Here is a 14881-nt window from a genome sequence, read left to right as displayed (position 1 = left end):
AGCAATACTCGACTAGGTACTGTTCTTTTTTAACGTTTGGGCCTTGCACACTGCTACTGCTAGAAACTAAAGTCGGGAACCATGCCTGAAATCCAACTGACAGTAGCTAGTATATAATTAGCCCTCAGTAAGATAAATTCTGAATAAACGCCAAACATGTATCTCTTCTTCTGAATAAAAGCCAAACATGTAAATATCTCTTCTTGCAAAGAACTGGCACATACATGGATGCACGTATACATGAGCACACACTGGCATACACCTCACACACGTGCACATGCACACACACACCCCTAAAGACAGCTCTGCTCTCAGCCTTCAGCTTGAAGGTGCAGGCAGGGAACCTGCCACCTGGGTCCAAGACCAAGTTCTGACACATAAGTCTCAGCCCATGAAGAGCTTAACATCAAGTTTACTTGGCATAGATCTCAAACTGCTGAATAGATAAGCTGCCAGAGCCAAGCTAGAAAAACAATCTAATCGAAGGAGGGAGCTGCTCCAACTTGGTATCTGTTTGCATCATCATGGCATTGCTAAGATTCACTCCAAGGAAGTATAAAGTTCCAGCCTCGTTAGAGCTTCTGACTTTCAACAGGAGAGGCCAGCATGAGCTACCTGCTCTAGGTATGGCCCTACAGAGTGCACGTGTTACTGGTCCAAAGCTCAAGGTTGAGTCAGTGTTGAATGAGTCTCTTGAACCTAGGGTGTCACATTGCCATCTAGGAAATCTCTGGAATGTGGGGCTTACAGGTTAGGATGCTGCTAGCAAGGAGGGGATGGGGTGGGGGTGGGTGGGGAACAGACACAGCGTGCACTGCGGCCAACACTCCCTCCTGACCCCTACAGATGCTGGAAGCACAGGTCTGGCGCTATGCAGACCGGGAGGACGCAAGAGCTGGAGAGACCTGTTGACCCAGTGTTCACAGAGCATGAGGGATCTACAGGGAGAGACCTGTTGACCCAGTGTTCACAGAGCATGAGGGATCTACAGGGAGACTTGTTAATCGAGACCTGATGACCCTGTCCTCACAGGGGATGAGGGATCTACAGGGAGAGACCTGATGATCTGATGCTATTTTCCATTATCACCTCAGAGCCCCCCCCCCCCACCTCTATACTGTTTTGTTCTTCCAATTTTACCTTCAAATAATCTTTAATTAATCCTCACCTATTGTTGCCATGTGACTCCTCCCTCCCCCAATTCTAACTCAGTACATTGGAATGTAGTCATATTTGGAGAGAGGGTTCTGAAAGAGGTAAGGAGGTATGCTAGGTGGTTCCTGTTCCAATGCAACGCTGTCCTACCAGGTAGAAATTCCAACACTCACAGGGGGAGACGAAGAAAGAAGGAAGAGGAGGGTGTAGAGAAGAAAAGAACAAGAAAAAGGAGAAAGGAGGGGCCAAGAGACATTTAAGAGTCCTGTAGGAGTTTGGTGGTGGTGGCACACGCCTTTAATCTCAGCACTCAGGAGGAAGAGGCAGGTGAGTCTCTGAGTTCAAGGCCAGCCTGGTCTATAAAACTTTTTCAGGGCTACACTGAAACTGTCTCCAAAAACAACCTAAGGGAATGGAAGAAAAAAAGAATCCAGTGAGAGTCTTCATGTCATGTACCAATTATCTTCCTCGTACTTGGGAGGCTGAGGCAGGAGGATCACCAGTTTGAGGCTAGCCTCAGTTACACAGTGATTTTTCAGACTACCCTGAACTACAGTGAACCCTGTATGAATAGGCCACACACCTCCCTCTAAAAAATACATTTCAGGAAATGTATTCTGAAATGACAGGTCCCTGGTAATGTTATTCCCTACATGTGAACAGTCAGTGACCCATTTTTCTATGCAGAATGCCACCACCTGGGAGGTGGAGACAAGAAAACCAACTTCAAAGCCAGGCTCTGCTATAGGAAGTGTGAGACCAGCCTTAGCTACATCTCTCTTCTCCCCCCCCCCCCTCTCTCTCACACACACACACACACACAGTCTTTATAAAACAGGGAAGGGAAACTGTTTCCATTCAGGAGAGTTTGCATAAGGCAGAGCTTGCTTTCTTTACAGTATATTGTGAGAATGACTGCTGCAGTGTCCCGTCCCCCCTCACCACCCCCCCCCCGCCATCAGCTAAGCGCTACCTCAGGGCCCACTGTAAGCCTTGGCTACATCTCTCCCAGCTCCTGCTGGGTGGTCTGCGCGTGCCATCGCCTCGCCATCAGGATGCCTCTCTCCTCCTTCCCCTCCCCGCCAGTGCCCCAACTGCAATCTTTGCTGGAAGCCAATGGTTGTGTTTTTGTTTTCTTTGAAAGTTTCCTATATTTACACAACAGCAGCAATAAGCCATCTCCCTTAAAGTGAGGATTCCCTGATGCCTTAGGAAAGTAGAGCTGGAAAACTAGCCAAGTGCTCCCTGGGGACTGAAGTCAAGCTGGCTGGGAATTTAGAAAGTATGGGGTCCACACTGGAGATGAGGGTGGTTCTGGGGCTTCCCAGCAGGTCGGTGTATACCCAGGTTCAGTCTCACTGTGAATTCATGATCCCGACATTCACACGCATGTCTGTCCAGGGATGAAATTAACACACAAAGACAGATGACCTTACCTTGAGTCCTTTCTGGGCGAGCGCTAGTCTGTAACAAGCTTTCATGTTCTCTCCATCTATCTGAAGCGCCTGATCACAGTCCAACTTCGCCTCTTCAAACTGGCCCAGCTTCAAGTAACAGAGGGCTCTGGCACAACACACGCAAGTGTATTTAGACAGCTGGTAGGACTGGGAGGTTAGCGGTGTTTAAAAAGCACTTGCCCATCTTGCGGAGAACCCAAGTTCAGTTCCCAGCACCCGCTCTGGATAGCTCATGGCTGCCTATTACCCTGCTCTTGGGGATCGGACACCTGCACATACATACACACGATAAAAAAAATTTTTTTTTTAAATTTCTATAGTATGTTTAAAAAGAAGGGGAAGTACCTAGTTGCTTCAAGTGGGGCATAAAACCTGAAGTCAGGCGTGGTGCTCTCACTGGGGAGGACAACATTACTGGGGAGACCACTGCAATCCAGACATACCCTGACCCAAAAGGAGGACGCAACAAGGTAGGAAACAGAACAAGAAGGAAAGGGAGCATCTTAATAAGATCTGTAGAGGGTTCTGGAAGCACGCAGCTGAGACCCACAGCAGGTCTTGTGGGACAGAGTGAGCAGACAGACTTCCCGGAAGATAATGTTCATCAGCTTAAAGGCAGGCATGCATATGGGCGTATGAAGGGAGGATGACATTGCCACAGCACTGGGCAGAAAGGGCAGAAAAAAGTGACAGCAAGGAGGGAGGCCAAGGACAGTTTGGGCACAGCCTTCCCAGGACAGAGCCTGATGTAGGTGAAGTAGGAAAAGCCTGGCTGGGGTGGAGCTGGGAGAGAGGACAGGCCAGATCACAAAGGACCCCCTGTCCACGGGCAGCTTCATCCTGAGCCTAGCAGAAGCATGTCTGTAACAGGTGGCAGCTACAGAAAGAAGAGAAGGCCGGGATGCCGCAGGGGGCACTGCTAACCAGTCAGATGACAGTGGGCGCTCAGGGGGGCTGACAGTCAGAGGGTAGGAGACCCCCCCCCAAGGTTACCACCCACTTGGGAAAGAAAAGGCAATCACAACTTCTCCAATATGGAAGTCGGAAAACAGATCTGAGAAGCAAAAGGATAAGAGGGGAGTGGAGATCCGGGAGGGATGAGCGGGTCTAGAGTGCAATTCTGGAACAGTGATCTGGACCTTCCAAGCAGCAAGACACTACACAATGGGAGACCTGCAGAGGGCAGGACCAGGACCAGGCAATGAGCTCCATGCCACACCAGCCATGGGCAAAAGGGTCTCCAGAAATACTTGAGCGCCATTCCTGCCCATTCTGCAAGGGCTGAAACTCATCTATTGGATGTAGTGACAATGTGTTTGGCCAGCAGTGGCCCCAAGAGGGTAATACGTACAATGCCACCCTAAAAGGCTAGTCAAGAATTTATCTGAGGGGCTGGAGGGATGGCTCAGCAGTTAAAAGCACTTGTTCTTGGCAGGGCACCTGGGCCTGGTTCCTGGATCCACATAGTGATATAGTATCTGACGGCCATTTGGAACTCCAGTTCCATGGGATCAATGACCCTCTTCTGATCTCTGCAAGTACCACAAATGCACATGGTACACATACATCCAATACAGGCAAAACACACATAAAATAGACTTTATCGGAGGGAGGGGTTGAAATGATGTAAATACAGTACTCATATATGGAGATTCTCAAAAAAAATAAAAATTATATGAAATAACTAGAAAAAAAATGCTTAAAACTGATTATTCTTCCAGTGACTGTCTCCTACCTTCCCAACAAATCCCTGAAGTATCAGTGTTAAAATTAGTTCTAGAACAACCTGCCACAAACTATAAAAGAAACTTGTCGTTCCTTTAGCACGACAGTAGTTTAAAGGTCACCAGTCACTCCCCCACCCAACCCCCATGTCCACTGGACAGAGCTTAGGCCCACCTTACTGCAGCCTGGACAAGCAGACAGAGCAGGGACAGAGGAGGACCAGCTCCATCAGCAATGGTGGCCCATGAGACCACGGCATCAGATTTTCAACTTTCTCAACCTTTTCCTCCAACTCTTGTAGCTCAGCTCTTTCAGAAACACCCAAGATAGCTTGCATACTGATTCTTAGAAGCATTACATAGAACTGGCTATTAATGAATTTTATTAAGCTAATTTATTAAAAATGATTTTAAAATAATAGAAGCTATTCACAGAAGACATACAGAATACCATGAAGAACTTGCCTGTTTGTATAGATGGCACACTCCTTGCTGTTAATTTTTAAGCACTCGCTGTATTTACTAATGGCATCCTTATAGTTTTTGTCCTTTACAAGTTGATTTCCTTCTTCCTTAAGGACTTGAAACATTTTTTCATCTGTGGAAACAGTAAAATAAATATATAGAGAAAACATTTTGTGAGTACATCCATAAGAGCTTAAGAACAATTATCAGTAAACTCTCCATGGAAGAGTCAAGTGCTTGGAGGAGCAAGGCTAAACAGTAAAACATAAAATGAAAGAGGAGGAGCTGAGTGTATGAACAGTTGTAACACTGTTACAAGCGAGCAATGTGTTACACATGTTCTTTTCTCCACTGGAACTCTGGAGAAACTAACAGGAACAAGAACTGTGTGAGAGATGAGAGAACCAAGCCATACACTGGGACACTGACCCAGCGTGAGGCAGTCTCACAGCTGCTTCCATGATGTCACAAGCCCTATGGTTTCCTGTAATTGAAAAGCATGCTGTCGAACACCTGGGTAGTAGTACTTCAGACATTTCATTAAGCTGGATTTAGGGTGGAGTAAGTCTCTGGACAGGCTACTAATACAGTCAGTGAATGGACATGGTGGTGCATGCCGGCAATCCCAGCACTTGTGTGGTGGAGGTGGGAGGCCCAGCATTCAGGGTTACTCATGGTTCTCTATCATGTTAGGAGCCAGGCTGGACTATGTGAAACCCTCACTCAAACCAAAGCAAAAAACAAAACAAAAAAAAACAAAACAAAAAAAAAAACCCACAAAGCTGGGGCCGGAACGATGGCTCATCTTTTAAGAATATGCTTGTAGAAAGGGCTGATCTTCAAAATATACAAAGAACTCAAGAAACTAGTCAACAAAACACCAAATAACCCTATTAAAAAATGGGGTACAGAACTGAAGAAAGAATTCTCAATAGAGGAAATCAAAAAGGCTGAAAGACACTTAAAGTGCTCCACATCCTTAGTTATCAGGGAAATGCAAATCAAAACAACTTTGAGATACCATCTTACCCCTGCCAGAATGGCTAAAATTAGAAACACCAATGATGACTCATGTTGGAGAGGATGTGGAGAAAGGGGAACACTCCTCCACTGCTGATGGGAGTGCAAACTCGTACAGCCATTTTGGAGATCAGTATGGTGGTTCCTCGGGAAAATGGGAATTCGTTTACCACAGCAATCCCCCTTAGGCATATACCCAAAGGATCCACATCCATGCAACAAAGACATCTGTTCAACTATGTTCATAGCAGCACTATTTGTAATAGCAAGAACCTGGAAGCAACCTAGATGCCCCTCAATTGAAGAATGGATAATGAAGATGTGGCACATCTACACAAGGAATACTACTCTGCAGAAAAAAATAATGAAATCTTGAAATTCGCAGGCAAGTGGATGGCACTTGAAGAAACCATCCTGAATGAGGTAACCCAGTCACAAAAAGAGGAACATAGTATGTACTCACTCATATATGGATTTTAGACCTAGATCAAAGGATCACCAGCCTATAATTCATACCACCAGAGGAACTAGGATACAAGGTGTATTCTAAGAGATTCATATAAGTCCCTCATAGAACCTGGAAGGGACAAGTCCCCCAGAGCTCAGGTGAAGTGGGGGGGGGCAGCAAATGGAGAGAGAAGTAGGAGAAAATGAGGAAGAGGAAAGGAAAACACGTGCGACCAGGAAGACTGAGCCTGGTTAGGAATAGAAGACAGGAGAGGGGGGGGGGAGGGAGGGAGGGGAAGAGAGAGAGAGAAAACATAAAAGAGGGAGCTAATATTGGTTTGAAGATAAAATTGAACACAAAGGTCTAGAGAACTCCAAGACTGCCGCCTACTAACAATTTGAGCTTCCGTGGAAAGGCTACCATAAATGCCCTTCCCGGATAGTGAGATCAACAACTAACTTATCCATGGAGCCCTCATCTAATACCTGTTGGAAACAGGAGCAAACACCTATACATAAATACTGAGATGAACTAGAACCCAGACGCAGATGGAGAGGACAAGACCAGGCAGCAGAAACACATAGAGACAGCTTACCTGAGCAAGGAGGAGCTAAGGCCTGAGCAAGGCCTCCAGACTGATAGCTGGGAAGCCAGCATGGGACTGACTCAGGCCCCCTGAACATGGGTCTCAGCCAGAAGGACTGAGCAGTCTAAGGGACCTCAGACAGTGGAGCCAGGATGTATCCCTGGTGCACAAAAGGACTTTGCGAACACATCCCCCATGGAGGGATAACTGCCTTAACCTAGAGACAGGAGAGAAGCCCTAGTCCCTACTTCACATGACCTGTCAGATCTACATGACCCCAACAGGATGACATTCCCCTACATATGGAATTGTGGTGGGGGGATGGGAGAGGAGTGTGGTTAGGGTGCATGTGAGAGGGCAGAGAGGGTAAAAGGGAGGGAGGGAGAGGGAACTGGGATCGACATGTAAAATAATAAATTTTAAAAAATGCTCTGACTCAAAAATTTAAGTTCAAGGACAAGTTACTGGGGAAAAGGATTTCTATTTTTGTTTCCACAGAAAATGAAAAGCTGTGGATTCCTTCCAGACTAATGTGGCTTGATCAAGCCAGACCGCCTGAAACAGAGTTCCAAGTGATCCTACATTCAAAACAGCTTAGATAAAGCAGCCTTACAGACTACAGCTAGGATTTCTGCATCTTCTTAGAATCCCCCATGACAGCGCCCCTTACCAGCAGGAAGTAGTTTGGAAAGAATGATGCCCAAATTCCCAAATATTGTCTATAAATGTTTGTTTTCATTTCAATGGACTTGGTTATAAAAAATAAAAAAAAATAAAAATAAAAAGAATATGCGTGTAGAGGACTCGGGTTTGATGCCTGGCACTAAGCCAGATGTTTCAGGCCTCTATGTGTGCCTGTACTCAAGGCACACACTCATGATTTTTAAAAGCTGGGGACTGGAGAGATGGCTTGGTGGTTAAGAGCACTTGCTGTCTCGCATAGGACCTGGGTTCAGTCCCCAACATCTATGTGGTGGCTCACAACCATTTGTAACTCCAGTTTCAGGGGATTCAATGCCTTCTTCTGACCTTTTCCGGTCCCAGGCACATAATCTGGTACACATATGTGGTACACATATATACATCCAGGCAAAGTACTCACACATAAAAATCAATAAACCTTTAAAGATTCAATAAATATTTGATGAATAATGTAAAACTTTTTTTTTTTTTTTTCCAAAACAGGGTTTCTCTGTGTAGCTTTGGAGCCTATCCTGGAACTCACTCTGTAGACCGAGCTGGCCTTGAACTCACAGAGATCTGTGTGCACTGCCTCCTGAGTGCTGGGATTGAAGGCGTGCGCCACCAAGGCTCGGCAAATGTCAAACTTTTAAAACCTGGTGTGGTGTTTACCCAGCACCCAAATTTGCCAACTGTAGATCTGCACATTGTCATTTGAGAATCATTTGTCTGCGTGATGCGTATGTGTGACTTGTCCCACAGCAAGCACATGGGGTTCAGAGGCAGTTTGGGGCGGTCTGCTCTCCCCTCCACCACAGGACACTGAACTCAGGTTTGTGTGGCAAGCATTTTTACACAAGCATCTAACTACCCTGAATCTATCATCAACAGCTCAATTTCTTTCTCTTCCTCTCAATAATGCCGGCTCCACACTAAGAGGTGGCCATTGGCTTCCACAGGTAGCACAAGGGCCAAGTCCCGTGTGCATGCACCTCCATTTACTTCTGGGAACCACCTCAAGCCTGTTACTCCTTACCCCCCTTTCCTGGGCACACAGACTTGGAGGTGAGAAGCAGTCCAGTCTCTAAGAGGCAGAAAAGTCTGACCCCCAGGTGGGACAACCAGGCTCCGCCCCCTTAGTTTCTCCCCGGATATGCTCCTGTAGCTCAAGATGTAGTAGTCCTTCCAACCTGTGATGCCCGGTGGGCAACCGCTGGGATGTGGCTCTTGGTCTGGGGTCTCTGCAGCAGGATGCTGAACTTGTGGTGGCTCAGACGTAGGTACAACTGGGATGGGTGGCAAATTCTCCCGCCATTTTGGTCCATCTACCTCCATTAATATTTTTGTTATCCTAAAGAGAGAAAGGTTCGATAAAGTATCAGACTGACTGCACTGCGATAGTAACGCATGTGATTTTAATCCCAGCACCTGGGAGGCAGAGGAGAGGGATTCCCTGAGTTCGAGCCAGCCTGATCTACAGAGGGAGTTCAAGGACAGCAAGGGTTACATAGGGAAACCCTGTCTTCAAAATACCAAAATAATAATAATAGTAATAACAAATAGTCATACTGACAGAGCTGTATCTAACAATAAAATAGCCATACTGACTGAGCTGTACCTAAGTGTGCTTCCTTGTAGAAAAACATGCAGTCCTTATAAACTGTTTCCAAGGACTTTTAGAGGTTGGCATTGATTACTTAATTAGACCATTTCCTTTTCCTTCTTGGGTTTTCCGTTTTGGTTTTGAGATAAGGCCTTACCATCTTGCCCTGTCTCCGGAGCTTTGAACTCATGTGGCTATTAAAGACATGCACCAGCCAGGACTCCACAGTGAGGAGCCCCTAACTCAAAGTTTTATTTTTATTTTTTAAAGTAGAACTTAGATTTAAAAGCAATATTGGGTTATGTCTTTGGGACAGATATCTGGTTTTAAAAAGGAACAGATATCTGGTTTTTAAAAGGAACTTCCCAAGACTGGCTGGTAATTAGTGAAATGCATTCATGTTAGTTGGGTCTGTAATTGCATATACTCTTGTATAAAAAAAAAAGTTTTATATTTACCTACGGATAATTATACATGTTTTTTCTATAGTTTTTCCTATAGAAATTTCTGTTATAAACTACAGTTATAATATAACTACATCTCCTTGGTTGTATTTGAAAAGATAAATTTGAACATTAATGTATAGCCCTCCACAACAGTAGAAGATAAAGATTTTGAAAACAGGAGTCTGAAGCAAACTTTGTTATTACCAGAAGAGAGGAAAAGAAGAGGCAGCTGAAAAGAGATGCGGTGTTGGCAGGGCAAGCGATGCAGAGAGTCTAACATACTAAGGTTCCTAGAGGGGAAGAGAGACAGACGTTAATGGAAGACAAAACCAAACTAAGCAGATGTTTAAAAAAAAAAAAAAAAGTTGCTGGTGTCTGATTTCCCACAATGCTCTTTAATAATATGGAAAAGCAAGCATGAATCTGGCATCATAAAAATGAATGAAGTGAAATTGTTTTAATTAGGAAGAACGTGGAAAACCTAAAGCTTCCTCGTCTTTCTTATAAAATGATTGCCCAACTTTTAAATTCCATTAAAAAGTGACTAAATCTTGCCGGGTGGTGGTAGTGCACGCCTTTAGTCCCAGCGCTCGGGAGGCAGAGGCAGGCGGATCTCTGTGAGTTCCAGACCAGTCTGGCCTACAAGAGCTGGTTCCAGGACAGGCTCCAAAGGCACAGAGAAACCCTGTCTCGGGAAGAAACAAAACAAAACAAAACAAAAAGTAATAAAGTCAACTGCTCTGAAAGTGTCCTATGTAAATGCGCAATACCAACCTCAGAAAGCTAACACGGCATTACCACCGGGGCCAGCAATCCCTCTCCTACTCGTAAACCAAAGGAAGTGGAGTGGGCAAGCAAATAAATGAGAACTTATCCAGGGACGCCACAGACACGGTATTTGTAAAAGCAAGATGGCAGAGACAACCAGAGTGACCATCAAACTGACTGATTAATAAAAGAATTTTTAAAAGATTCGAACTGTGCATACAGGAACAGGACATAAAGTCGGGGCTGGCATACACTGCACCATGGATGAATCATAGAAACCTTTTGTCAAGCACAACAGTACATAGTCTATGATTCTATTTCTATGAAAAAAAAGAAAAACCGCGAATAGGCAAATCCACAAAAGGCAGGAAGCAGATGGCTGGCTGCTGTGGACTTGGGAAGGAGGAGAGGGCGTGACTGCCTGATGGGGACAGGGTTGCCTCGGAGTCAGATAAAAAGGTAACAAAACAAGAGGAAACTGATAGCTTCATGACGCTGTGTTCACTAAATGCCATGGACCATACAATTTAAGGTGTTCAATTTTGTGTGTGTGTGTGTGTGTGTGTGTGTGTGTGTGTGTGTGTGTGTGTGTTTTAAAGAAGAACAATGCAGAAAGTTGAGAAATTAGAATCAACATGGTCTCCCATACACAGTTCATGCCATTGAGCCTATTGCCACAGACTTTTTGACCCTATTGTTTGGATTCCTGAAATACCATGGTAGTGAGGGGCATGTGTGTGTGCATGCGTGTTACTGTGGTACTGAAATTCATGTAGACTTTCAAGAAGTTTCCGATTCTGAATCGTTTTGAGTTTGGGGCTTTCAGAATTAGGGATGCTCAGACTGAACATGCCACTTTCTTCCACTGAGTTGGGTGACTGCCAAGGGACAGCTCCCACCAACAGCTGCTACTGAAGTAGAACCCTGGGGAAGGCAGGGCATGACTGAAAAATGGATCCGTGTGGACCAGGCCATCCTCACCACCTCCTGGACCAGGCCATCCTCACCACCTCCTGGACCAGGCCATCCTCACCACCTCCTGGACCAGGCCATCCTCACCACCTCCTGGACCAGGCCATCCTCACCACCTCCTGGACCAGGCCATCCTCACCACCTCCTGGACCAGGCCATCCTCACCACCTCCTGGACCAGGCCATCCTCACCACCTCCTGGACCAGGCCATCCTCACCACCTCCTGGACCAGGCCATCCTCACCACCTCCTGGACCAGGCCATCCTCACCATCTCCTCAAGTGCTCACAACCTTCTGGTGTTCTGCTAGGGCCCTTCATAGGCACTTGAGCAAGTCCTCCACAGGAGCCACGGCCAGGCCTGCCTCACCCTCTACAATCCCTGCATCTCACTGTCCAGTGCACTGTCCCACCGGGGGTGCTCCGTCTTACACTGCTTCCAAGAGGCAAGAGATCACGCCACCTCTGCTTTTGTCTTTTACAAGGTATGTGAGGCATGGCGCACTAAGACCAGCACAGGGTCCAGGATAGCCAGGGATGCTTGAAAAGCTGCCGTTTGGGAAAATGGAATGAGAAAATACCATAAAATATGATACATAACTAGGAAATGTTATCTGATGCATAGGCTTCAATTTTTACCTGAATATTTATGAAGTCTGTGTTACTAGGGTTTGAATCCATAGCCCTAAGCTATACTTCCAGCCCCATAGTCTGAAGATTCTTGTCTTCTCACTCTCCTGCATGGGATAACTTGGTCAGACTTTTAACTAGATCAAACTCTTGGCAATTTCATCACTTAAGTAATACTCCTAGGCAGGCGTCTGCTTGCAAGAGTACATGAGCATGTTCACGAAGCATTCTTCCTGAGCATAAACAGCAGGCGCGTTCCCCCCAACAGACATGGCGCCCGCATGAATGCATAAACCCTGTGAGAAGGTGTATCTGCAGTCTGTCTACAGCACCTACTTAGATTCTGTCCTAGTGCCAGTGCTGACTTGGACATCCATGGAAACACCTTTTGACAGCCAGATTTAAGAAGCACACAGAAGCTGCACACATGGTGTTATCAAAGTAAGTAAAGTGACGTCACAGAAATAAACATAAGAGGATAAGCCAGGGATCCTGAAGGGATCTGAGAAACCGAGTTAGGAAGAGAGGACCGTTCCGGTAAAGTGGATGGGGGCCTGTAACAAATTTGACAACCTTCTTGGAAGAAGGGACGGGAATAGCTTGACCCTTTTTCTGACGGACACAGACCCTGGAGGACAGCCTCAGACCGATTACCTGTTAATACTGCTGCTTGCCAGCTGGATTCCACAGTCTATCTGCAACACTGTTTTATAATCCACGTAAGCTTTCCCATATTTCTCTAAGGTTTCGTAGGCCATTGCTCGTCGCAGAAGAGGCTTCACTGAGAATGGGTGAAGTTCCAGAGCCCTAAGAGGACAGAATATTACACAGCGGTTACCTTGAGAAGAGCCCTGTACTTTCTACCTAACTATGCACACTGCAGTACTAGACTCTTGCACATCACACCTCATATTTCATCCTGGGGTCCTGGCAGCACAGCAATCTCACTGTCTTGGAGCCCACGGACAACAAAGCACTCTGGAGCGCCCTCAGTCCTACAATACAGTGTGAGCTCCCTGGCACTGCAGCCTCCGTAGTCCCCTGGCAGAACCATGGTGGCACCAGCCCCAGAGCGATGCTTCAAGAATTACATTGTGGGCCGCTTACAAAGACTTGCAACAAGGGAGATGGCTCAGCCAGGAATGTGCTTGCTCTGTAAGCAGGTGACCCTGAATTGAGATTCCCTGAACCTACATAAAATCACCATGGCAGCATCTGTGTGTTATCCCCGAGTGGAAGGGGCAAGCACAGGCTCACTGACCAGCAGGTCTAAGTGAGTTTGTAAGCAGTCAAGCCCAGGATCAGTGAGAGACTGTGTCTCAAAAGATAAAATGGAGGACACACATACACAGACACACATACACACACACACACACACACACACACACTTTGAGAGATAATTCTTCATTGTGTCTTATTAAGCATTATAATATTTAATAAGGTACCTTACTACTAAACCACAAGAACTTGCATGATGTTTTCTGAAATCAGCTTTCTAATACTTTTTATTTCATTATGATTTCATTGTAAAAAGTTGTCTGCAGTGGAACAATCTTTGTATAGTGTAAATATGTATTATTACCATTGGTTAATAATGACCTGACTGGGCAGGAAGAGGCTGGGTGGAAAGCCAGAGTAGGAGGAAGCTGGGAAGAAGGGAGGAGTCTTGGGAGTGGAGAGTAAGATGCAGAGGAAGCAGGAGATGAACATGCTGTACTCAGATAAGGTGCCAAGCCACGTGGCAGAACATAGATAAAAACGGGTTAATTTAAGTTGTAGTAGTTAGTTAATAACAAATCTAAGCTATGGGCCAAGCATTTATAACTAATAATAAGTCTCTGTATGGTTATTTGGGAGTGGCTTGCAAGGCAGAACTGACCGGTGGTCTCGATGAAAAAACTCTACCTATGGATGTCAGTAACAGACCAAAAGGGTCTTTCCTGTTAATCATGAGTGTTCATTTTGCACTGGTTAGTCTGCAAAGTACTTTCATTATCACTAAAGATAAATTTAATCTGTGAGACCAGAGAGGGCAAAGGTGTCCCTGCCACACCCACAACACCATCTCCAATCCCACAGGCATTCAATGCTCTAGGAACCGCACAATCAACTAAGCTTGGAATCTAAAATTGATAGAATGGGATACACGGTTCTTATCACTTTCTATCGTAGGAAATGTAAGGATTTAGTGTTTTTATTCTTTAACCGAAATCCTGAAAATGGGTATGAGTTTATGAATGGAAATTCCATTAACGAGAAGACTCATCCAACCATAAACACAGACAAGCGCCGAGAGCATGCATAGCAGAGTGCTCCGGGACAGGAGACTGGCTACTCAGCTTAACAATGGTGACACTCATGAGTTCCCTGTGGGCAAGTCTGTCGGGAGCAGAGGCAACTTCAATCAATCAGAATATTCTAAATAGGAAGCTGTCCAGTGATATGTGTGTGTGTGTGTGTGTGTGTTACTTAAGCATGATAGCCTCTTTATGTCTCACATGAAGCCCACATGCTAAAATGTGGAGAAGCCATCAAATGAGGCGGGAGTAGGCCCACAGCCCTGTGTACCACCACCTTTTCCAAGCGTGATTCTGCAAACAAGCCTCTGGGAAACCCTGCTGCTCCAAAGATACATAAACACGTGTCTTCGGGCTGGGGAGACGGTTCAGGGTTAGAACCAGCTGCTGCTCTTGCAGAGGACCTCAGCTTGATCCCAGCACCCACACCAGGCAACTCACAGCCACGGTAACTCCAGCTCCAGGGGATGCAACATCTCTGGCCTCCTCAGACACCCACACATGTGGCACACACGTGACTTAAATGCTTTAAAAATAATTCTTAAATTAAAACAGTATCTTCACAGGTTAAAAGTTTTTCCATGTTTAAAATGTCTGGCTTGTTTTTTTGAGTCGGGGTCTAAGGTAGCCC

General features: G+C 45.7%; 1 protein-coding gene across 1 annotated transcript in view; it reads right to left on the bottom strand.

Moving 5' to 3' along the window:
* Spag1 (sperm associated antigen 1) overlaps positions 1-14881 on the bottom strand; it is a 44020-nt gene that overhangs the window by 2571 nt on the left and 26568 nt on the right. The window contains exons 12-15 of the mRNA XM_051202758.1: positions 12608-12760; positions 8727-8887; positions 4802-4934; positions 2592-2718 (exon numbers count right to left, since the gene is read on the bottom strand). Coding sequence (XP_051058715.1) covers positions 2592-2718; positions 4802-4934; positions 8727-8887; positions 12608-12760 — 574 coding nt within the window. The remainder of the gene's footprint in view (positions 1-2591; positions 2719-4801; positions 4935-8726; positions 8888-12607; positions 12761-14881) is intronic.

Source organism: Phodopus roborovskii, unplaced genomic scaffold, assembly GCF_943737965.1.
Source record: "Phodopus roborovskii unplaced genomic scaffold, PHOROB, whole genome shotgun sequence".
Taxonomy (NCBI): domain Eukaryota; kingdom Metazoa; phylum Chordata; class Mammalia; order Rodentia; family Cricetidae; genus Phodopus; species Phodopus roborovskii.
The sequence above is the reverse complement of the archived record's forward strand: the minus strand, read 5'-3'. Positions and strand labels throughout refer to the sequence as shown.